The 25788-nt window shown below is 44.6% G+C and overlaps 2 protein-coding genes across 4 annotated transcripts in view; one reads left to right on the top strand and one right to left on the bottom strand.

Annotated features, from left to right (window-relative positions):
• Window positions 1–2314: 2314 nt before the first annotated feature.
• LOC306658385 (uncharacterized protein) overlaps window positions 2315–25788 on the bottom strand; it is a 49977-nt gene continuing 26503 nt past the window's right edge. For 2 of the 3 annotated variants that reach the window (XR_013763036.1, XM_079135275.1), the window contains 2 exons: window positions 3456–3574; window positions 2315–2807 (listed from right to left, as the gene is read on the bottom strand). Coding sequence is in view for 2 of the 3 variants with exons in the window: in XM_079135275.1 (XP_078991401.1) it covers window positions 2343–2807; window positions 3456–3574 (584 nt within the window). In the remaining variant the exon portion in view is untranslated. The remainder of the gene's footprint in view (window positions 2808–3455; window positions 3575–25788) is intronic. The other variant, XM_079135276.1, reaches the window with a different exon arrangement.
• LOC306657593 (uncharacterized protein) lies at window positions 15258–17039 on the top strand (the record flags this gene model as incomplete). Its single annotated transcript, XM_079133724.1, has 4 exons — window positions 15258–15330; window positions 16087–16249; window positions 16467–16561; window positions 16804–17039. The coding sequence occupies 4 exons, from the start codon at window positions 15258–15260 to the stop codon at window positions 17037–17039; spliced, it is 567 nt and encodes a 188-aa protein (XP_078989850.1).

Below are 25788 nucleotides of genomic sequence, written 5' to 3'. Positions count from 1 at the left end.
CTCACTGACTTGTCCAATGTTACAGGAGAGGAAGGAGGAGGAGCTGGGTTTAAGCCTAGCTGGGTCTCCACAGAGCTGGGAGCCTGGCTGCACCCTGGGTTGTAACACAAATGTGGGGTCATTGCTGGGGATGCTGTGTACACATCTAGAAATGTCATGGGGCTGCAGGAGAGCAGACAGGAACCCAGAGGGACCTAGGAAGGGTCAGGTCAGGGACCCCAAGACATGGCCTCCCTTCCTTGATGATAGATCCAAAGAACTTGGCACCCAGTAACCAGGCACCCCCTAATTCTAAGAACAGCCACCTCCCCAGCTAATTAAGTAAAAACATTTGATCAAACAAAAAGTTATGTTTCCCTGTGGGAGGAGTAAAGGCTATAGGAGGCCTCACAATCAGACATACCCCCATGGCTACATGGCACTGTCCCCAGGCCCCAGTCTCAGCACATCCAGCAGACGGAGGTTTTGGAAATGCTTCTATTCTTGCTTTGCATCCCACTCCCTTTCCCCTTCCCCTTCCACTTCCACTTCCCGTTCCCAGAGCCTCTCTGGGGCTTCTGCTTCGACTGGGGGGAGTAGCATATGGCCCACACACGATAGCCCTGGCAGGCCCACCCAGGACACACCATCACCGTGAGTACCCCTGCAGAGCCCCACCATGCCTTCCTCCTCACTATGAGGAACAGGCACCTGAGGCAGGAGCAGCTGGTGGGAGATTGGGAGCCTGGTGTCCTGTCATGGTCAGACCCCCAGGACAGGACTGGAGGTGGGGAATGGGAGTGTCCAGGGTACCTCCTGGGCCCCCAGTGTCATCTCCTGTCCTCTCAGGGTACATGCCTCGGACACAGGGTCTGGGTGAGGTCTGGGGAGCACAAGGTCACAAGAGGCAGAAACACCCTGAACGCAGTCCAGCAGGACCTGGGGCTCCCTGCCAGCTACCAGGCACCGCCTTTCCATGCCCTGCACAGGTTCTCATCAACCATCATTGAAGCTGGAGTGTAAATTCCATCAACACTCAAGAAGAGCCAGGGTCAGGCACAGCTGGCAAGGAGCTGAGCCTCAGGGTAAGTGTGGGACAGGCGGGACTCCACTGGCAGGGCCTCAGAGAAGGACAGAAGCGACTCAGGGCCCTCACACCACCTGGACCACCTTCCCTGGAGGGCTGGGAGGAGGAGGGGCATAGTCCCACACCATGAGGAATCTCAGCACCAACTCCTCGCCCATCCCCACCCTCTGCCAGCCTGGGCCTTGACCTCATGCAAGGTCACCATTCCCATATTTGTCACAACCTCACAACACTGAAACTGACCCTATCTCACCTCTATTCTTCTGATGATTTTGCATTCTGCCATCCAACCGATTACAACTCCTGCACCCAGGTGTCCAGCTGCCAGTGGCCTGACTGTCCCTCCACACACTCTCCAAGTCTAACACATTGTCAGGATTAGTAGGGCTGCGTTGAGCCAAAACGTCAGGGGACTCTTGCCAATCGTTCCATTGCTCTGTCACTTGCTGTCTCAAGGAACACACCCCAGACTCTGAGGGCAGGAGCTGGGGCCCCTGGGCGTCACCACCTTCCACTTGGCCCACTTCCCACAGCCATTCAGCCTTTCAGGGCTGTGACACCTGGACCACATTCCCTCCAGGACCCATGTCAACTGTGCCACAGAGAACCATGTCCTGGGTGTCCCCACACACAGAGCCTCCTGTCTGGGATCAGCCTGTTTTCTCTTCTCCAGAGGCCATGTTCTGCTGGGACTCGAGGGATAATGCTCCCAATGCAGGGAGCTGCCACCTCTTGCCAGCTAACACACCAGCCTGAAGCTGCTCAGGCTTCTAACTATTCCCTGGGCAATTCCTCCTTGAACTCTCCCAGCCATTGTTCTGCTGGGGCCCTCCTGTCTCCCTGTGGGACAAGCCCCTAATGGCTGTGGATACTGCACTCAACTCCATCCCCAGACACTTCTGGTGGGTCACACTTTGGCACTGACTCTGTGTCTCCTCTATGTCCCAACTCAGAGGCACAGGTAGCTACACAGGTGGATGACACCAGCCCTGCATGTGTCTTGCAGGAAAACTCAACGTACAGCCTGCTGCAGACCCCAGAGTCAGACTTCCTCTATGAATTGTCCTCCTCTATGTCAAAGATGTCGAGTTCCACCACTGAACAAAAGCTCGAACTGATGTTGGAAAGGTAATCCCAGCCCATGGGGACAGGGTCACATATACCTGTGATGGCTGGAACTGGCCTTGCACCTCTGAGCCTCAGCCTGCTCCTCCGAGCAATGTGATGCCACCAAGACTGATCTGCTGCCGCTCCCCTTCCCTCCTGGGTGGTCTCCTCACTCCTGGGCTTGCACTTGCTTCACTATCCACTTGGTAATATCCACAGCCAGGTCAGCGAGACTGCCCCAACATGGAGGACCAAGGCCCCGGGGTCCCAGCCCTGAGAAACTTCCTGGTGTCCATGGAGGAAGAGGTCGAGGGTGAGCTGGACTGAGGTTAGGGGTATGAGCAGTTGGAAAGGGATGGGGCTGGACATGCAAAGCAGATCTTACAGAAGCTGGTGTGGGGCAGCGACAATAACAAGCAGAGTTGTCACTGTCTGCATGCTTTCTGGGAACACTGCCCAGGGCTGGGTCTCTGGGTAGAACTGTGTACAAGGCAGTGAAAAATACTTTGTCCCTGCAAGGAATATGGATAGTCTGTTGACCTTTGCTCCTCTTGCAGCTGCAGGGCCACTTCCAGTGCTTGTGGAAATTCCAGTTCAAGATCCACCACGTCCACCACCTGAGAGAGACCTGGGGCTGGAAACACCAGCAATGTCAGATCCAGGTCAACACCTCCTGCTGGCCCCTCAGCTGGTGTTGCTTGCTGAGACCAACCCAGAGCCTCCATTCCTCTCCCCTGCCCTTTCTTTATTCCTTCTTTTCACTGTATGTGTTTATTTCTTTAGTATAATTAGCATCTTTTAAAATTAAAGATCTTATTCATTTTTAAATGATTTTAAAGGATTCAATTTACTAGCATTAAGTATATTCTCTAAACTGTGCACTAATCACTACTGTGGAGTTCCAGAATATTTTTCTGAATTGGCATCCATAACCACTCCCTCTCCTCCCACTAGTCCCCAGCAACACCACTCTGTCTACTTCTGTGATATTCCTGGTGTGCCTTTTTCAAACCAGTGCAGTTTCATTTTTCTTGGCCACATAATGGTGGAAGAGACTAATTAAGTTTCCTTAAAAGGGTAAATGCCATATAGGTCCAAGTTTTTTAGCTCTTTAGTTACTAGGGTTGAACCCAGGGGGCACTACTGAGCTACATCCATGGTCATTTTTCTTCTTCATTTTCAGACAGGTTCCTGCTCAGTTGCTGAGCCTGACCTCAAACCTAAACCCTTTGGTTCAAGCTATTTGGAAACAAGGAGTGGAAAAAACAACAGCAACTCTTACCTGCAACGCCCGGAGAAAAGATAAATCAGCTTTGGAACAGTTACACCAGGGAACACATCCAGCAGTGGAAAACAACATCAGGCTCCATGTCATTAGGCAGGTGAATCTCAACACCAGGGCTGAACAAAAGAGTACGCAGAGACGTCACTGATGGTAACATCCACAACAAGCCAAGCAAAATAATAAAGCACTTAGAAACATATACACTCACAGTAGACTGTAAATATAAGTAGGTCAGGATGAAGGAAAAGACAGGAAAATCCAGCTCAACATCCATTACTACCTCTACACCAGAGAGAGCTCCAGGCTCAGAAATACCTTCAGCAGCAGCTTCAGGCCTGTAGCTTCTAGTGGCCCCACAGCCAGCACTGCCCTCTGACCACCCCCTTGCACCTGCTCCTACCTATAGTAGCCCTTTCCCTCGCCTCCCTTTGATTTTTTTCCTCCTTTTTGTTTTTCTATTTATGTTAAAACCAGCTTCCTTTAAAATTTAAAGATTGTATTTTTAAAACAAGTTCAGCTCCTTGACTTTAAGTGCCGCCCTTTGACCTCTATCTGGTACCCATACCCACCCACTCCCCCTCTCCCTCCTGCTAGTTCCAGGGAACACTCATCATTCTCTCCCTTTCATTTGCCTCTTCTGGGTCTTTCACAACAGTGCAGTCTGACTTCTGTTTGACCATATACATTGGAAGGGACTGTTTGAGTTTGAATTTCCTTTGAATGGTAAACCCCACATTGATCTAAGATTTTTAGTTTTTGTATTGTTTATTTTTGTTTTATTTGTTTGTTTCATTAGTACTGGGGATTGATCCCAGGCGCACTTTAATACTGCACCACATCTCTAGTCCATTTTCTTTTTGAGATGGAGTCTCACTAAGTTCCTGAGGAACTTCCTAAGTTGGGGAAACTGGCCTCCAACTTTGAATCCTCCTTCCTAGGTCTCCCAAGTCATGTGGTTATAGTTATGTGCCACCCATCCAGCAGGTCTAAGTTTATATGTAAAAAGTAAAGATTCTTAGAAAATACTTTCATAACATTGAAGTTGAAATATATTTTTGTGACTGAAAGGTCAGAAGTCACAAAGGAAATGACTGACTCCTGATGGAAAATCAAAAAGAACATAGATACTTAGACAAATCACTACTAACAAAGTATTTCTTAAAAACAACAACTGTTATATTTCAAGGACACATAGAACCTCTTGAGTCAATCATTTTTTATTGGTAATAAGGACAAATTTCTGCAATTCAAAAGGAAATCACTGCACATAGCAACTGTCAAAGATGCTCAAACTCTGAATGGCGACACACATACCACTGAGATGTCATTTGTCCCCATTGAGTGGGCAGGTTTCAAGGATGCTGCTGAACAGCCCTGGTAAGAATACAAGAGGCAGAGGCCTGGACAGATACCCTGGGAAATCCGGCCATGGATACTCCACTCAGAATCCTTTGGCAACACCCTTGCAAGTCTTAGCATGTGTCGCTTTTTCATGTAGCTTGTCTACAGCTAGGTACATATCCTGCCAGCACTGGTTTAAATGCAAAAACTTGTGCCCTCAGTAACTTCCATGTAGAAAGAATGGACAATCAAATCTGCTCCCTGTGCACCAGGGAACACGGTGGCTGCTGAGGTGGGTGTGCCTGTGCCAGAAGGGAGAGAAGTCAGGAAGCTGTTACATGAAGAAACACACTGACCTGTTCAGGGTGTGTCTATAGAGGACCTCATTTGATAAAGGAGACATCAATGATATAAATCTACATGAACACACAGATGTAATGAATGCTGGCGAGAACTGCGTTGGCTTTTCCCCACAGGATTTGGTGCAGGATTAATGGTACCAGGTGACAGATTAAGTGGCACGGCCTGGTCTCCCACAGTGACTGCTCAATGTGTTGCGTCCATCCCTGGAGCAGCAAGGTAGGGTGAATTCAGGTTCACAGAAATGAATTATGCTAGGAGTGCTACCTAGCTTTCTCTTTCCTGTCTGAGCTGCAGGACTCTAAACATGACTTGGATGAGCTTTGAATAGGCCAGACTATAAAGTTACTGTAATATTACACAAACCACAGCAAAACCTATAGGTATAGGTCAACAGATGTCCATAAACATGAAAATTCTTAACAAACTACTGGTAGAACAAATTCATCAAAACATTCATTAAATCATACACTAGGACCAAGTGAGATTTATCCCAGGGTACAAGAAGGCTTCAAAACACAAATAATTCAGTGTGAAAAACCATGCTGACAGAATGAAAGATAAAATCACATTATCTCTATAGGTGTAGAAAAATGATTCTGAAAAAAAAATCAACACTTTTTCATGATGGACGTCCTCCAAAAATTAGGTGAAAAAGGAATATACCACAAGACAATAAAGGCCATACAGGATCTGCCACATCAAATATATGCAGTGACTGAAGAATGGAAACCTTTTCCCTTAAGATAAGGACCAAAGTGAGGTTGCCCACACTTTGTAACTTCTATTCCATGGAGTGCCGGAGGTCCCAGCCACAGGAATCAGTGAGGAAAAAGAAACAGTAGGCAGCCAAATCAGGAAGGAAGACATAAGTGCTGCTTCTGTTGGCAGATGACAAATCCTCTTCATAGGAATTGGGGGGAAATGTTTGCCAGATACTTTTCCAACAGGGCATTAATCACCACACAATATAAGAACTCAAAAACATAACACTAAAAATAACTGATAACCTGCTCAATAAGTGTGCAAAAGATCTAAAAGGACAAAAGAAGAAATTCAAGTGGCCTCCAGATATATAAAAACATACTCAACATTCTTAGTAATTAGAGAGATAGAAGTCAAAACTACACTGAGACTTTACCCTAGCCAGTCAAAATGGCAATCATCCAGAATACAAATAAGGATGATTGTTGAGGATGTGGGAGAAAAAGTATGCTTATACACTGCAATTAGTGCTACCATTTTGGAAAGCAGGGTGATAATGCCTCAAAATAGAACCACCATACAGCCCAGCTCTCTCACTTCTTGGTAGTTATGTAAAAATCTAAAGTCAGCATATTATAGTGATATATACATACCAAAGTTTATAACAGCACAATAGCCAAGTTATGGAACCACCATAGTTGTATACGTGTATATACATACACATATATACAATGGACTCTACTCAGCCATAAAGAAAAATGAAATTATGTCATTTGTTGATAAATTGATGGAACTGGAGAACATCAGGCCAAGTGATGTAAGTCAGACTGAGAAAGCAAGGGTCAAATGCTTTTTCTCATAAGTGGAAGTTATGGAGAAAAAAAGGAATAAAAAGGGGGATCTTCCAAAAATAGGAGAGGAGTAGAAATAGGAAATCAAGGGTGAGAGAGGACAAGAGGCAAAGGGGAAAAACCAGGGAACAAAGTTGACCAAATTGTACTATGTGCATGTGTGAATACATCACAATGCACTCCAATTTTCTACATAACTATAATGCACCAGTTAAAAGAAAATAAATGAGAGACTGGGAAGATGGTGGAAGGGAGCAAGACAATGATTCCTGATCTCCTCACTACACAGAAAGGAAGCAGGGAGGGAAAGGCAGAATTTAGACATGGTGACAAATGAAATGTTCTAAGACTCAATATACTAAGTCTGAGACCTGGAGAGATTTGAAGACTGTTAAGACGGGGATAATAAGCACACAGATCCCTGATTCTGAACCCAGACCAGGGTGGCAGAAGGGGTGAGAGGCGGCAGAAGGGGTGAGATGCAGCAGAAAGAAAAACAAAGAGCATAAAATCTTTTAAACTCACCAACTAAAAATATTTGGAAAGGCAGACAAAAATTTAAGTGTGACAGGAATAGCAGATCCCTTAAGACAGATCCAACAGGTGAAAACCAAATTATGAAAGGAAAGCTGAGCCAGGGGTTTGCAGTCATCTCATGACAAGACATCTTCCCATGTCCAGACTGCTGCAAATGAAACCAGAGAGAAGCCCCCTGCAGTGGGACCTCTTAGGGATCCAGTCAGAATTTCTAGAGGAACCACAAGTAAACCAAAATCACTGAAAATCCCTCCTCCATGCCCTTACCCCAAACAAGGGAGTAGGGTTGAGTGGACTGTGCTTGGAAGTGTTATTAAATCAGCTCTGCAACCCAAGCAAATGAAGGAGAAAAAAAATTAAAACAGCAACAAGAACAAAAAACACTGTGCAGCATCCACCAACCCAGACAGTGATAAAGCAGCAAAGCAGCTTTGGCTCTGAGCAGAGGAAAAGGATCCATCAGGACCACAGCAGCAACAACCACTGACACTGGGGGGAAGCACTGTGAGAAGCCTAGGGACTGTTCTCTCGATCAGGGGCCATACTAGAGGGAAGCTGCCTGAAGTGACCTAGAGATCTGGTTGCCAGGTGGAGGCAGCTGTGGGCAGAAGGCTGCTAAGAGAAGTTCCCTGAATATCCCAGGAAAGTTAAGTGGTAGACACCTGCAAACACAGCCAGAAGGAGATTAGTTAAGGTGGAAAATTGACTGATCCAAGGCAGTAGGGAGTGTCTGCTCCCAGCCTGACCAGTGGTTACAACTGGTAAGGAAAGGGCATCATTTGGACATTATTATGAAAATGCCCAACCTACAGAAGAAATATAATGTTAACAGCTGCCATGGAAAAATGACACATCACATTTAGAAGAAACCAATTCAGATCTCAGCTGATTTCTCAACCCAGACCCTAAAAGCTGGGAAGTCTTGGACTAATAAATACCAAGTCCTGAAAGGAAATGGATGCCAACCAAGAATACTATACCAGAAAAATTGAGCTTCAAATTTGATGAACAAATAAAAACCTTCCATGATAAACAAAAGTTGAAAGAATTCACAACTACAAAGCCTGAACCATATGCAATGAAATATTTCTTGAAGAAGAAACTAAAGATAAAATTGAAAACCTGCAAAGGGAGGAAGTACACTAAAAGAATAGTCAAAGAGAAACTAATTCAAATTGAAAACAAGAAATAAATCAAAATGACAGGGAATGAAAATTACTTCTCAAAAATAACACTGAATGTGAATGACCAAAATGCATCAATCAAAAGACACTGGATTAAAAAACACAACCCAACAATATGCTGTCTCCAAGACACTGACCTCATAGGCATAGACATCCAGAGACTGAAGGTAGAAGGGGGAAAACTGTATCATTCACATGGATCTCATAAAGAATCAGGGGTTTCTATCATATCAGATGAAGTGGACTTTGAGCCAAAGTTAAGCAGAAGGGACAAACAAGGTCATTTCATACTGCTTAAGGAAATTATACATAAATTATATATATATACATATATATATATACATACACACATATACACACATGTATATATATATAAACATATATATAAACACACATATGTATACACACACATACACACACACACACATACCTCAATGGGGCATCTTCATACTTAAAAAAAAAATCTTCCAAATTTCATGAATCAAAGAGACCACAACACAAGAATACTGGATGACTTTAACATGACTCTCATCATTGGATAGATCTTCAAAACCAAAACTGAATTAAAAGCTGTAGAAATTTTAAAAATGCAATTAACAATTCAGGCTGAAGAGACACATAGAGAATATTTCATCCATTGATGATTAAACACACTTTCTTCTCAGCAACATGGATTATTTGTAAAATAGACCATATCTTAGGCCACAAAGCAATGCTTAGCAAATACAAAAAAAAGAGATAATAACTTCATTCTATCAGATCATAATGGAATAAAATTAGAAATCAAGGATAAAATAAAAAAAATAGAAACTAGTCTAACACCTGGAGAATAAATAATATGCTATTATATGACCAATGGATAGCAGAAGAAATCAGGGGTGAAATAAAAACATAACGGTAAATGAGAAGAGTGACAAAACATATCAAAATCTCTGGGACACTCTGAAGGTTATTCTAAGAAAAAAGTTCAATGCAATGAGCTCATTCATTAACAAAAAGTTGGTTTCTTGAAACAATTATGAGTCCTAAGATTCAGAAGCCTCTCCTTACAAAACAACCTAAGAGAGTAGCAGCTTCCCAAGAGCCAGAGATCCCAAGGAGACAGGGAAGAGGACACAACAGGAAAAGAAGAAGAAAAGAGAGAAGATGTTAGCCACAGTCATTTCATGAGTAAATCTTGGAGGTGATGACACATGAACATTTATGTGCCGTCAAGGGAAACACTAAACCCAGGTGACTGCTCAGATGTGTTCACAAGGGTGAGGGGAGCTAGAAGCTGCTAAGCAGGAGGCCCAGCACACAAGCCTGGCAGACTTCCATTACTGGACTTATTCTTAATTTCAGTGTGGCCACAGAACTTATTTTGTATGACTTGAATCATTATTAGCATGATTGTTTTACATCCCAGAATATTGTCTTAGTAATGTGTGTGTGTACTCAAAACAAATGCATCTTCTGATGTCCCAGAATGGAGTGTTGTAAACTATGAAGTAGAGTCCCCTGGTTGACAGTGTCATTCACGTCCTCTGCAGGCTCATTGATTTTCTACTTGTTCTATCCATTACTGACAGATAACAATGAAATGAAACCAATGAAATCGCTGACTATCTTGGACTTATCGATTTCTCCTTGCAGTGATCAGGATCTTCTTTGCACATTCTGAAACTATGTTCCCAGTTCATAATGTTTAGGATTATCACAAATTCTTGAATAACTGAGCCCCTTGTCATTATGATACTTCTTGTCCCCACAATATTCTTTGCTCTAGTTGGTTTGTTATCAATGTAGATAACTCTAGCTCTCCTTTAAAGAATTAGTCTTACAGTGGCATATCATTTATTACCTATTTCTTCTTCACCTACGCCCTCCTCCTCACTGCCTTTTGCCTTGTTTCATTAGGTCCCTGGCCACAGCATGTCCACCTCCCTCACTAGCCAGATTCCTCAGCAGAACACTGGGTAGGTATCACTGTGTATAACACCGAGTGCAAAACAAATGTTCAAATCTTTAGAATGCAACACAGGGGCTGAAGAGACAGCTCAGTTGGTAGGGTGCTTGCCTGGCAAGCACAAGGCCCTAGGTTCGATCCTCAGTATCCGCCCCCCCCCACCAAAAAAAAAAAAGAAAAGAAAAGAATGCAACATGTTCTCCAAGTTTTGGTTTTCCAACACCAAAATTAAAATACCCTCTTATCTAACGGCTCACAAGAATAGCTAAAAACAAAGAAGAAAAAATGAGGATTAAACTGAATCTCATCAGTACTATCTACACTAGACACAACCAATGACATCAAAAGCAAAACCCTGAAAACACAAAATCCTGTTCCCTAGAGGGATAGAAATTTCACCTCTGTCAGGTTTCCTATGTACACTGTACAACTAAGGAAAGTTTGGTTATAGCATTAATAATTACTTCAAGGAATTTAACTTTAGGCTTAAATCATTCTACTTCAAGACAAAGTTTTACAAAGTTAAATTTCGCCTCTTTCATTGGAAAGCATAACATTTTTTTTCATATCACATGTAGTTTAACTCTTCTGTGGTATTAAAAAAATCTCAAAGGCATGATCTGTCATGCCTTCCTCACAAGGTCTGGTCCTATCAATGAGAAATCTGATATATATATCTAAGAAAAAGATGATATAGCCTTCACAGAAGCAGGTGTGTACCACATAATCAACATAAATGTGCATGTGTGTGTATATGAGTGTATGTGTGGACATTAACTGTATTTAGGACAAGTTAGAAAATCAAATGAAGAATAGTTTACTAATATTTGGTAAATATTCCAACATTTAAGATTTGGTATTCGGGCTAGGGATGTGGCTAACTGGTAGAGCACCTTCTTACCTTCTTAGTAGGTGTGGGCTCTGGGTTAAATCCCCAGCATTGTTAAAAAAAAAAAAAAAAAAAAAAAAAAAGGAAAAAAAGAAAGAAAGAAAGAAAAAGAAAAAAAAACAGTAGAAAAAAAATTTAGTATTGATATAACTTTAAATCCTTTCCTACGAAAATTCTTTAAATTTTTTTTCTTTAAAACAAATTTCTTTAAAAGAAATTCTTAGAGAAAAAAAGTTCAGCCAAATGGAATGGCAGCCTTCACAGTAGAGACGGGCACTACACACATTAGTTCCTCCTTCACTTTTAAGACTGGCTTTGCAAACAAAAGACCAAAGAAACCCCAGCCAAAGTCCACCCTCCAGCCAGAGGACCATTTTCCCATGTCCCATCAAGTGCGATGTAAGTAGACTAAGCACACAGACACTGAATCCCTCACCTCAGATCACCCCTCAATGGCATTCTGGTCACATAAACACCCCTGAGCCCTATCCTCAGGGAGGCAGATTTGAGTCTGGGGTCTCTCCCTACCAGACATACCCATCCTGTGAATAAATGCTCCTTGGAGCAACTTTGAGCAGATTCAGGGAGGATCACACTGTGAGGAAGGCATGACAGGCCCGGTTTGGTAACAGATAAACCACTGCCCAGCACCCCCGGGAGACTCTCTTTCCTCCCCTTCATCTTGGGCTTTAGGGAAGGAAAGAGTCTGCTCTTGAACATACAGTTTTCACTTTGTCCATTTCTTCAGAACAAAGACTTGGTTTCTAGGGCAAGCTACTCTCCACACTAACAGGCTGTCACTCATCACCTCTCTGGAGCTAAGAGTGACCACAGCTCCAGCTGATCAGATGTGAGCAGAAGGAATGCGGAGACTTGGAGATCAGCTGGCAGGGAGCCAACAAAGCTGTGTGGCACTCTGTCCTTCCCTTTCCCCTTCAAACCCTCCACAATGCAGCATCTGGGGCCAGGGACAGACTCCAGGATGGAAACCAGCTCCAGAGAGGCTGGGGCAGGGAGACAGTGAGGTGACTGCATGGGGGCAGTCCAGGTCAGCACACAGCACCACCTCACGTTCTTGTAGAGGAGAAAGAAAATCAATTTTCTCTCTCTCTCTCTCTCTCTCTCTCTCTCTCTCTCTCTCTCTCTCTCTCTCTCTTTCTCTCATTCTCTCTCTCTCTCTCTTTCTCTACACTCAGTCTGAGCTCCTCAGATGCTGGGATTTCTGCAGTGTGGGGGCAAATCTAATCCCAACTGAGGCCCCAGCTTCTCCTTAAATCACTGTGTGAACTCAGAAAAGACCCTCCCCTCTGGAGACAGGGCCGGAAATAACATGCGCATTTCTGAAGATCTGACGGCTTCACCATGCGCCCATCCAGCCCACTTCTGATAATCACACCAACTCACATTCGATTTGGGGATCCACCTCTCACCACACATCCATGCAGATAAAAAGGGCTGATTAACTTTCTGGTTTTGGGGACATGGGACAAAAGAACCTCATATGTAAGATTTCAGAAATGATGTGAGAGGGCATATGTTCTGTGGGACTCTTTCCATGCTCATGCCAACGGCAGCACACATGCAATGAACACAAGGCCAGGCTGCACCAAGCAGGGTGCACCTGCATCCAACCTGGGAAGACAGTAACATGGGACCCTGAAGCACCACCCTGCCCAGCCCTAGACACTCTGGGGAACTATGCAGCACCCACCTAAAGGGCCAATGTGTCACTACCACTCTAAACCTTCTTTGGACACATGGAAAACTGAGACCCACTTGTCAGTCAGGGACTGATCCAGGGAATAGGACAAGGACAGTCTCCAGAGGAAAAGGCAGGCTCCTGACTTCCTAGGTCAGGACTCAGTCATCACCCAAGGGGTTTCTGTGGGGAAAAGAACTCCCATGATCCTGGTCACCCCTACCTGCCTTTGCCATGTGACAACATTGCTTCTCTGCCTCCCAATAGGTACATACACACAGATGCACACAGACACTGACACCGCATGTGGGGAGCAGAGTGTAGGTCAGAGAAAATGGGGGCCCAAGGGGTTAACACAGAAAAGGACAAAGAGGCCAGGGAAGTGGTACACAAGTGCAATTCTGGCAGCTCAGGAGGCTGAGGCAACAGGATCACAAGTTCAAAGCCAACCTCAGCAACGTTGTGAGACCTTCTCTCAAAATAAAAAACAGAAAAAGGGGTGGTGGTGTGGCTTGGTGGTTGAGCACCCTTGGTTCAACCCTGAGGTAGCGGGGAGGGAGGAAGAAAAAAGTAAAAAAGAAAGAGAATGGAGACAGAGATTCCATGGAACAGGAGCAGCCATCTCCATGTACCTGACTGGAACCAGAGAATGGAAAGGGGGAAGAGGTCAGAATTTCAGTGATGGGGTGTCCCTGAGGTGCCAAGGGACCTGCTTACTCTCACTCATCCCTAACAGAACAAGGTGAGTGGCTCTGGGAGATGCAGTTGTCCCCACTAATTGCAATTCAATCCTCTCAGGAAGCAGACGGGGAAAGAAGGCCGAGGAGGAAAACAGCAGTTTCAAAATCACCAGGCAAGAGGCGAGTCCTCTCTTTAGCTCTATTCTACGTGACATCGCTCCTGCTTCAACATCTTCTCTACTTTTGTGCATTACAGACATGTGACAACATGGTTTCTAAGTGTTACCTCTCCTATGCCTGGTGACACTGCTAGGAAGCAGATGCTAGGAAGACCCCACTGTGCTGGGGGAGACTGGGCAAGCCTTAGACACACACTGACTTGCCCAGTGTCACAGGAGAGGAAGGAAGAGGAGCTGGGTTTAAGCCTAGCTGGGTCTCCACAGAGCTGGGAGCCTGGCTGCACCCAGGGCTATAACATGGATGTGGGCTCATTGCTGGGGATGCTGTGTACACATCTAGAAATGTCATGGGGCTGCAGGAGAGCAGACAGGAGCCCAGGGGGACCTAGGAAGGGTCAGGTCAGGGACCCCAAGACATGGCCTCCCTTCCTTTGTGACAGATCCAAACAGAACTTGGAACCCAGTAACCAGGCACCCCCACTTAGCAACGGCCTCCTCCCCAGCTCATTTGGTGAAATTCACTTGAGCCAGAAACTATGCTTTCCTGTCTCCCGTGTGGAAGGCGAGGTGGTAGGAGGCCTCGCAGCCAAGGTTCCACCTGTGGCAGCTCGGCCCCTTCCCCAGGACCCAGCCTCACCACACCCCACAAAAAAAAGTTTTGGAAGTATTTCCAATCCTGCTTTGGATCCCACAACCCTCCCCCTCCCCCTTCTCCTTCCCCTTCCCCTTCCCCTTCCCCCTCCCCCTCCCCTTCCCCTTCCCCTTCCCCCTCCCCTTCCCAGAGCCTCACTGCTTCCACTGGGGGGAGCAGTATCTGGCCCACTCCTGAAAGCCCTGGCCAGGTCCATCCAAGACACACTGTCACCGTGAGTACCCCTGCAGAGCCCCACCACGCCTTCCTCCTCACTACGGGGGAAAAGGCACCTAAGGCAGGAGCAGCTGGTGGGAGATTGGGAGCCTGGTGTCCTGTCATGGTCAGACCCCCAGGACAGGACTGGAGGTGGGGAATGGGAGTGTCCAGGGTACCTCCTGGGCCCCCAGTGTCATCTCCTGTCCTCTCAGGGTACATGCCTGGGACACAGGGTCTGGGTGAGGTCTGGGGAGCACAAGGTCACAAGGGGCAGAAACACCCTCAACACAGGTCAGTAGGACCTGGGGCTCCCTGCCAGCTACCAGGCACCACCTTCCCATGCCCTGCACAGGTTCTCATCCACCACCGATGGAGCTGGAGTGTAAGCTCCATCAACACTCAAGAAGAGACAGGGCCAGGCACAGCTGGCAAGGAGCTGGGCCTCAGGGTAAGTGTGGGACAGGCGGGACTCCACTGGCAGGGCCTCAGAGAAGGACAGAAGCGACTCAGGGCCCTCACACCACCAGGACCACCTTCCCTGGAGGGCTGGGAGGAGGAGGGGCATAGTCCCACACCATGAGGAATCTCAGCACCAACTCCTCGCCCATCCCCACCCTCTCTGCCAGCCTGGGCCTTGACCTCATGCAAGGTCACCATTCCCATATTTGTCACAACCTCACAACACTGAAACTGACCCTATCTCACCTCTATTCTTCTGATGATTTTGCATTCTGCCATCCAACCGATTATAACTCCTGCACCCAGGTGTCCAGCTGCCAGTGGCCTGACTGTCCCTCCACACACTCTCCAAGTCTAACACATTGTCAGGATTAGTAGGGCTGCGTTGAGCCAAAACGTCAGGGGACTCTTGCCAATCGTTCCATTGCTCTGTCACTTGCTGTCTCAAGGAACACACCCCAGACTCTGAGGGCAGGAGCTGGGGCCCCTGGGCGTCACCACCTTCCACTTGGCCCACTTCCCACAGCCATTCAGCCTTTCAGGGCTGTGACACCTGGACCACATTCCCTCCAGGACCCATGTCAACTGTGCCACAGAGAACCATGTCCTGGGTGTCCCCACACACAGAGCCTCCTGTCTGGGATCAGCCTGTTTTCTCTTCTCCAGAGGCCATGTTCTGCTGGGACTCGAGGGATAACACTCCCAATGCAGGGAGCTGCCACCTCTTGCCAGCTAACACACCAGCCTGAAGCTGCTCAGGCTTCTAACTATTCCCTGGGCAATTCCTCCTTCAACTCTCCCAGCCATTGTTCTGCTGGGGCCCTCTTGTCTCCCTCTGGGACAAGTCCCAAACGGCTTTGGATACTGCACTCAACTCCATCCCCAGACACCTCTGGTGGGTCACACTTTGGCACTGACTCTGTGTCTCCTCCATGTCCCAACCCAGAGGCACAGGTGGCTACACAGGTGGATGACACCAGCCCTGCATGTGTCTTGCAGGAAAGCCTGCTGCAGACCCCTGAGTCAGACTTCCTTCATGACTCGGCGTCCCCCATGTCAACCATGTCGTGTTCTACCATCGAACACAAGTTCGACATGATGTTGCAAAGGTAAGCACTGCCCAGGTCACATACAGCTCTAACACCTGGAACTGGCCCTGCACCTCTCTGAGCCTCAGCCTGCTCCTCCGAGCAATGTGGTGCCACCAAGACTGACCTCATGGGAGGAAAGGCCAAGCCTCTCCTGCTGCCGTCCCCCTTCCCTCCTGGGTGGTCTCCGCACTCCTGGCTTGCACTTGCTTCACTATCCACTTGGTGATATCCACAGCCAGGTCAGCGAGACTGGCCCCAACATGGAGGACCAAGGCCCCGGGGTCCCAGCCCTGAGAAACAACCTGGAGCCCATGGAGGAAGTGGCCGAGGGTGAGCAGGACTGAGGTGGGGGGGTGTGAGCATGTCGGAAGTGGATGGGGCTGGACATGCGGAACAGATCTTCCAGAACTGGGGTGGGGCAGGAACAATGACATCATAGCTGTCACTATCTGCATGCATTCTGGGGACACTGCCCAGGGCTGGGGCTCTGTGTGGAACTGTGCAAGGCAGTGGGAAATACTTTGTCCCTGCAAAGAATATGGAGACTTTGTTAACCTTTGCTCCTCTGGCAGCTGCAGGCCCCCCTCCCATACTCGTGGAAACTCTACCTCAACTTCCACCACCTCCACCACCTGAGGGAAACCTGGGGCTGGAAACACCCACGATGGCCAGTGCAGTCCAAAACCTCCTGCTGGCCCTTCAGGAGGCACTGCTTACTGAGAACGACCCAGATCCTCCATTCCTCCCCCCTGCCCTTTCTCTGTTCCTTCTTATTATTTTCTGTGCTTATTTCTTTGTGTATTACTAGGTTCTTAGAAAATTAAAATATTTTCTTGTTTTAAAAGACTCACATTATTGGCATTAAGTACAGTCTCTAAAATGTGCACCAATCGCCACTATGTAATTCCAGAATGCTTTCTGGAATTCGGTATCCATACCCACTCCCTCTCCTCCCCTCCCCTCCAGCTAGTCCCCAGCAACCCCTTAGCTTCTCTCATGGCCTAGTGTGCAGTTTTCAAACCAGTGCAGTCTCATTTCGCCTTGTCCACGTCATCATGCAAGGGAATAATTAAGTTTCCTTACAAGGGGAAAATGCCATAGGGGTCTAATTTATTTAGTTATTCTGATTGAACCCCCCATGGTATTTTTCCTTTTTCATTTTGAGACAGGCTATTGCTCAGTTGCTGAGCCTACCTCAAACTTAAATCCTTTTGCCAAAGAAGTTAGACTTTCATAACACTGAAGTTGAAAATATATTTTTGTGACTGAAGGGTCAGGAGTCATGAAGTAAATGCCTGACTCCTTTTGGAAAATCAAAAAGAACACACATATTTAGACAAATGACAACTAGCAACGTTTTCCTTAAAAACCATGACTGATATATTCCAGGCACACACAGAATCTCCTGAGTCAATCATTTTTTATTGGTAATGAGGACAAATCTCCAATGCAAAAGGCAATCACTGCACATAGTAACTGTCAAAGATGCTCAAACTCTGGTGACACACAATCCACTGAGATGTTATTTGTCCCCATTGAGTGGGCAAGTTTAAAGGATGCTGTTGAACAGCCCTGGTAAGAATACAAGAGGCAGAGGCCTGGACAGATACCCTGGGAAATCCGGCCATGGATACTCCACTCAGAATCCTTTGGCAACACCCTTGCAAGTCTTAGCATGTGTCCCTTTTTCATGTCTTTTAGAATGTCTAAAGCTAGGTACATATCCTGCCAGCACTGTTTTATATGCAAAAACTCAGGCCCTCAGTAACTCCCGTGTCGAAAGGATGGACAATCAACTCTGCTCCCTGTGCGTCAGAGAACACGGTGGCTGCTGAGGTGGGTGTGTCTGTGCCATAAGGGAGAGAAGTCAGGAACTGTTACATGAAGAAACACACTGACCTGTTCAGAGTGGGTCTATAGAGAATCTCATTTGATAAAGGACACACAGATGATGTAAATCTGCAGGAACACACAGATGCAATGAGTGCTGGGGAGAAGTGCATTGGCTTTTCCCCACAGGATTTGGTTCAGGACTAAAGGTACCAGGTGACAGGCTGAGTGCTATGACCTGGCCTCCCACAGTGATTGCTCAAGGTTTGGGGTCCATCCCTGGAGGAGGGTGAGTTCAGGTTCACAGAAATGAATTATGCTGGCAGTGCTGCTTGGCTTTCTCACTCCTGTATGAGCAGTAGCACTGTAAGCACAACTTGCATGAGCTTCAAATACTCCACACTCTAAAGTTGCTGCAATATTACAAAAACTACATCAAAACCTATACGTACAGGTTTCATGTCCACAGACACAAAAATCTTTAACAAAAAACACACAAATAATTCAATGTGATAAATTATGCTGACAGATAGAAATGATCATATTATCTCAATAGGTGTAGAAAAATGATTCTGAGAAAATTCAACACGTTTTCATGATGGCCGTCCTCCGAAAATTAGGTGAAAAAGGAATGCACCACAAGACAATAAGGTCATACAGGATCTGCCAAATCAAATGTCATATGCAGTGGGTGACAAACGGAAACCTTTTCCTTGAAGATCAGAAGCAAGGTGAGGTTGCCCACACTTGAGCAACTTCTATTTCATTCCATGAAGTGCTGGAGGTCCCAGCCAGAGGAATCAGCGAAGAAAAGAAATCGCAGGCATCCAAACCAGGAAGGAAGAAAAGAAGCTCTGCCACTGTTGGCAGGTGACAGTTTTCTTCACAGAACATGCTACAACCTTCTCCAATTAAAACTGTGAGAACCTATTAACAAGTTCAGTCAAAGTTCAGCAAACAAAATCCATCTGTGAAAATCAGAAGCATTTCCATACCCTCAATAATCAATTATCAAAAAATGAAGATTCCACTGATAACATCAAAAGGAACAAAATACTCAGAAACAAATTGAGCCAAATGTCTTCTAAGAAAAGCAAATTTACCTGTATCGTAACAATTATAAGACACTGATGAGAAAAACTGAAGACATATATGGATTAAAAAGATAGTGTGCTTATAGATTAGAAGAATGAATACTGTTAAACAGTCCAGTCTACCCAAAGCAAGAAATTCAGTGACATTGCTCTCAATCTACCAATTTTACTTCATACAGAAAGAAAATCCTTTAATTCCGATGGGACCACAAAAAGATATGAATAGTCATCTCCTATTGAGAGGTATTACAATTAAGAGGTGTTACAGTACCTATTTTCAAATATAGGACTCCAGTAATCCTGTCAGATACTGACACAAAAACGCACAAAAAAGAAGGGAATAGAGAATACCATATAAATATGGAACACAGGAGAGAAGTGTATGCAGACTCAATTACTGAAAAGCCACCAAGAACTTCTAAGAGAAGTTCACACAGCATCCACGTGTGCTGCTGGGAAACATGGATATTTACATGCAAGGCAATGAAGCTGGACACGTATCTTACACAATACATAAAAGTGAACTGAAAATGGATTGACACAGGCAAATCCACATAAATCTGATTCTTGACAAGGGTGCCAAAAGCATACATTGGAGAAATGATGACCTCTTTACCAAATGCTTCAGGGAAAACTGAATAGCCATATGAAGAAGAATGAAGTTACAGCCCGATCTTTTACTCTGCACAAAAATAAACTCGAAGTGGATCAAAGCTTTAGGAATTAGTCCATAAACAGCAAAACTGCTAGAAGGAAACATAGAGGCACCAGTCCAACACACTGGCAGGAGCATGACTTCCTTAATCAGACTCCTAAAGTTCAAGGATTAAAAGTGAGAATCAATTAGTGTGATAGCATTAAAGTAAGAAACTTCTGCACAGCAAAGAAAACAAGAGTGTGAAGAGAGCCTACAGAATGGGAGAAAAAGTTTGCCAGATACTCCTCCAACAGGGCATTAATCACCACAATATAAAAGAACTCAAAAGCAGAACACTAAAAAACAAACAAACAAAAAACCAATATGTCACTCAGTAAATGGGCAAAAGATCTAAAGGGACATTTCTCAAAAAGGAAGAAATTCTAATGGCCACCAAATATATGAAAACAGGTTCAACATCATTCGTAATTAGAGAGATAGAAGTCAGAATGGCAATCATCAAGAATACAAATAAGTATAATAGTTGAGGATGCGAGAGAAAAAGTATGTTTATATATTGTTTATGGGACTGCAAATGAGTACTACCACTTTGGAAAACAGTGTGATGATTCCTCAAAATGGAACTACCACATAGCCCAACTCTCACTTATTGTTAGTCATGAAAAATCTAAAGTCAGCATATTATAGTTATGGCTTTTTTTTAAATGTTTTCAAGTTGGTGATGGACCTTTATTTTCTTTATTTGTATGAGATGGTGAGAATCGAGCCCAGTGCCTCACACAGGCTAGGCAAGCACCCTACCACTGAACTACAAATGCAGCCCCATACCAATGTTTATGATTGCACAATAGCCAAGCTGTGGAACCAGCCTAGGTACCCAGGAATGAAGAAAGAATATGATATGTATGTATGTATGTATGAATATATATATATACAAACATGCATACACACAATGGAGTTCTACTCAGCCATAAAGAAAAATGAAATTGTGTCATTTGCTGGTAAATGGATACAAATGGAAAACATCATGCCAAGTGAAATCAGTCAGACTCAGAAAGTAAGGGTCAAATTCTTTGTCTCATAAGCGGAACTTAGGGAACAACAAAGGAATAAAAAGGGGGAACTTTCAAAAATAGAAGGGAGAGAAGTAGGAAGAGGAAATCAAGGGTGAAGGAGGAAGGCTGGAGTTGTAGCTCTGTGGCAGAGCACTGGGTTCGAGGCTTAGCACCACATACAAATAAATAAGTAAAATAAAGGACAACGACAACTTTAAAAAAAGGTGAGGAAAGACAAGAGGCAAAGGGGAAGAACTGAGGAATGAAGTTGACCAAATTGTACTATGTGTATGTGTGAATACATCACAAGGCATTCCAATTTTCTACATAACTATGATGCATCAATTAAAAGAAAATAAATAAGAAACAGGCAAGATGGTAGAAGGGAGTAAGACAACGATTCCCAATCTCCTCATGCAACCAAAGGAGGCAGTGAGGGAAAAGCAGAATTGAGAGATGGTGACAAATGAAATGTTCTAAGACTCAGTATTACTAAGTCGGAGAGCTGGAGAGATTTGAAGACTGGTTACTACAGAAGAAAAAAAGCACATGGTTCCCTGATCCCAAACCCGAACTGGGGTAGGGAAAGGGGGAAGAGGCAACAGAAAGAAAGACAGAGAGAGGGAACAGAAAATCCCTTCAACTCACCCACTAACAACATTTGAAAAGGCAGTCAAAATTTTAAGTGTGATGGGAACAGCAAGTCCCTTAAAACACATCAAACATGTAAAAACCAAATTGTGAAAGGAAACTTGAGCCAGAGGTTCACAGCCGTCTCATAAGACATCTTCCCAAGTCCACACAGCTGCAAATTAAACCAGAGGGAAGTCCCCTGCAGTGGGACGTCTGAGGTATCCAGTCACAAAGAATTTCTAGAGGAACCATTAGTAGTTCCAAATCACTGAAAATCCCTTCCCCTTGCTGTCACCCCAAATAGGGGAGTGGGGCTGAGTGGACTGTGCTGGAAAGTGTGCCTAAACCTGCACTCTGCAACACAGGCTAAGGCAGGGAGGAAAGGAAAAAAAAAAAAAAAAAAAGCAACAACAACAACAACAAAAAAAAAAAAAATCTGTGCAGAATCCACAAACCACTGACATTGTGGGGAATCACTGTGAAAAGACTAGGTTCTGTCCTCTTGATTGTGGAGCCACACCAGAGGGAAGCTGCCTCAATGTCCATGACATAAGAGATCTGGTTGCCAGCTGGGAGCAGCTGTGATAGAACACTGCTAGATGTTCCCTGAATATCCCAGGAAACTTAAGTGGTAGGTACCTGCAAACACAGCCAGAGATGATTTAAGGTGGAAAATTGGCTGATCCAAGGCAGCAGGGACTATCTGCTCCCAGCCTGACCTGGCTCCAAGCCTGACCAGTGCTCACAACTGGGAAGGAAAGGGCATTGTTGGGTATTATTATGAAAATGCCTAATCTACAGAAGAAAGATATAATTTTAATGATTCCTTGAGAAAAACGGCAGATCACATTTAGAAGAAAACCAATCCAGATCTCAGCTGATTTCTCAATAATATACTATTATTATCAATAATAAACTATATTACCAGTATAATTCATTACCAATAATGTTCTCATATATACCAAGTCCTGAAAGGAAATGGATGCCAGCCAAGAATACTATACCAGCAAAATTGAGCTTCAGAATTGATGGACAAATAAAAACCTTCCATGATAAACAAAAGTTGAAAGAATTCACAACTACAAAGCCTGAACCAGAAAATATACTCAATGAAAATTTCTTGAAGAAGAAATTAAAGATAAAATTGAAAACTTGCAAAGGGAGGAAGTACACTAAAAGAATAGTCAAAGAGAAACTAATTCAAATTAAAAACAAGAAATAAATCAAAATGACAGGGAATGAAAATTACTTCTCAAAAATAACACTGAATGTGAATGACCTAAATGCATCAATCAAAAGACACTGGATTAAAAAACACAACCCAACAATATGCTGTCTCCAAGACACTGACCTCATAGGCATAGACATCCAGAGACTGAGGTACAAGGAGGAAAAATGTATCATTCACAGGGATCTCATAATCAGGGGTTTCTATCATATCAGATGAAGTGGACTTTGAGCCAAAGTTAAGCAGAAGGGACAAACAAGGTTATTTCATACTGCTTAAGGAAATTAATACATCAGTAACAACAGTAAATACACGCGCGCACACACACACACACACACACACACACACACACACACACACCTCAAACAATGGGGCATCTTCATACATCAAAAAAAAAAAAAAATACACCTCTAAATTTCATGAATCGAAGAGACCACAACACAAGATTACTGGGTGACTTTAACATGACCTCCACCACTGGATAGATCTTTCAAACAAAAACTAAGTACAAAGTTACAGAAATTTTAAAAATGCAATTAATACTTCAGACTGAACAGACATAGAGAGAATATTTCATCCATGAATGACTGAATATACTTTATTTCAGTAGCATGGATCATTAATAAAATAGACCATATCATAGGCCACAAAGCAATGCCTAGCAAATACAAAAAAAAAAAACAGAGATAATGCTTGCATTCTATCAGATCATAGGAATAAAATTAGAAATCAATGATAAAATTAAAAAATAGAAACTGGTCTAACACCTGGAGAGTAAACAATATGCTATCAAATGGCCAATGGATAGCAGAAGAAATCGGGGATGAAACAAAGACATACTTAAAGGGAAATGAAAATAGTGACAAAACATATGAAAATCTCTGGGACACAATAAAGGCGATTCTAAGAAAAAAGTTCAATGCAATGAGCTCATTCATTAAAAGAATATTCAGTCACCATATCAATGACCTAACATTACATCTAAAAAGCCTTAACAAAACAACAAATCAACACCAAAAGTAGAAGATAGGAAATAATTAAAATCAGAGTCAAAATAAATGAAACTGAAATGAAGCAGATGAAAAAATTCAAAAAAGCAGACAAAACAAAAAATTGGTTCTTTGAAAAAATTAATGAGTCCTGAGACGAATAAGCCTCTCCTTACAGAGCAACATAAGAGAGCAACAGCTTCCCCAGAGCCAGAGATCTCAAGAAGACAGGGAAGAGGACACAAAAGGAAAAAGAAAGAAGCAAGAAGGGAGAGAGTGAGATGTTAGCCACAGACATTTCATAAGTAAATCTTGGAGGTGACAATACATGAACATTTGTCATGTTCTAGAGGTCACAAGGAAGACACCAAACCCGACACTGAAGGGCAGAGGATGCTTAGATGCACTCACAAGAGTGTGGTGAGCTGGGAGCTGCTAAGTAGGAGGCCCAGCACACAGGCCTAGCAGACTTCTATTACTGGAATTATTCTTAATTCCGGTGTGGCCACAGAACTTATTTTGTCAGACTTGAATCTTATTACCTTCTTTTACATCCCAGAATATTGTCTTAGTAATGTGTGTGTACTCAAAACAAATGGATCTTCTAATGTCCCAGAATGAAGTGTTGTAAACTATGAGTTCCCTGGTTGACAGGGTCATTCAAGTCCTCTGCAGGCTCATTGATTTTCTACTTGTTCTATCCATTACTGACAGAGAAATATTAGAATCACTATCATCTTAGACATATCAATTTCTTCTTATAATGATCAGAATCTGCTTCATACATTCTGAATGTTCCCAGTCCATAATGTTTAGGATTATTACAAGCTGATGAGAAGTGAGCAGAAAGAAGGCAGGAACTTGGGGATCAACTTGTATGGAGCCAACAAAGCTGTATGTTTTATACAATGTTCTTCCTTTTCCCCCTCAAACCCTCTACAATGCAGTATCTGGGGACAGGCACAGACTCCAAGATGGAAACCAACTCCAGAGAGACTGGAGCTGAGAGACAGTGAGGTGACTGCAAGGGTGCAGTACAAGTCACCATACAGCATCACTTCTATTTCTTGTATAGGAGAAAGGAAATCAATCAATCAATCTCTCTTGCCCCATTGTTGTTGTTCTGAGCTGTGTATGACCAAGTCAGGATCACAAGGCCAGGCTGCGCCAAGCAGGGTGCACCTGCATCCATCCTGGGAAGACAGTACACATGGGATCCTGAAGCACCACCCTGCCCAGCCCGAGCCACCCTGGGGAACTATGCAGCACCCACCCAAAGGGCCAATGTGTCACTACCACTCTAAACCTTCTTTGGACACACGGAAAACTGAGACCCACTTGTCAGGCAGGGACTGGTCCAGGGAATAGGACAAGGAGAGACTCCAGAGGAAAAGGCAGGCTCCTGACTTCCTAGGTCAGGACTCAGTCATCACCCATGGGGTTTCTGTGAGGAAAAGAACTCCCATGATCCTGGTCACCCCTACCTGCCTTTGCCATGTGACAACATTGCTTCTCTGCCTCCCAATAGGTACATATACACAGATGCACACAGACACTGACACCGCATGTGGGGAGCAGAGTGTAGGTCAGAGAAAATGGGGGCCCAAGGGGTTAACACAGAAAAGGACAAAGAGGCCAGGGAAGGTGATACACAAGTGCAATTCTGGCAGCTCAGGAGGCTGAGGCAACAGGATCACAAGTTCAAAGCCAACCTCAGCAACGTTGTGAGACCTTCTCTCAAAATAAAAAACAGAAAAAGGGGTGGTGGTGTGGCTTGGTGGTTGAGCACCCTTCGTTCAACCCTGAGGTAGGGGGCAGGGAGGAAGAAAAAGTAAAAAAGTAAGAGGATGGAGACAGAGATTCCATGGAACAGGAGCAGCCATCTCCATGTACCTGACTGGAACCAGAGAATGGAAAGGCGGAAGAGGTCAGAATTTCAGTGATGGGGTGTCCCTGAGGTGCCAAGGGACCTGCTTACTCTCACTCATCCCTAACAGAACAAGGTGAGTGGCTCTGGGAGATGCAGTTGTCCCCACTAATTGCAATTCAATCCTCTCAGGAAGCAGACGG

Source organism: Sciurus vulgaris, assembly GCF_902686455.1.
Source record: "Sciurus vulgaris genome assembly, chromosome: 3".
Classification (NCBI taxonomy): domain Eukaryota; kingdom Metazoa; phylum Chordata; class Mammalia; order Rodentia; family Sciuridae; genus Sciurus; species Sciurus vulgaris.
Note: the sequence above shows the minus strand (reverse complement) of the source record. Positions and strands in the feature narration are given on the sequence as shown.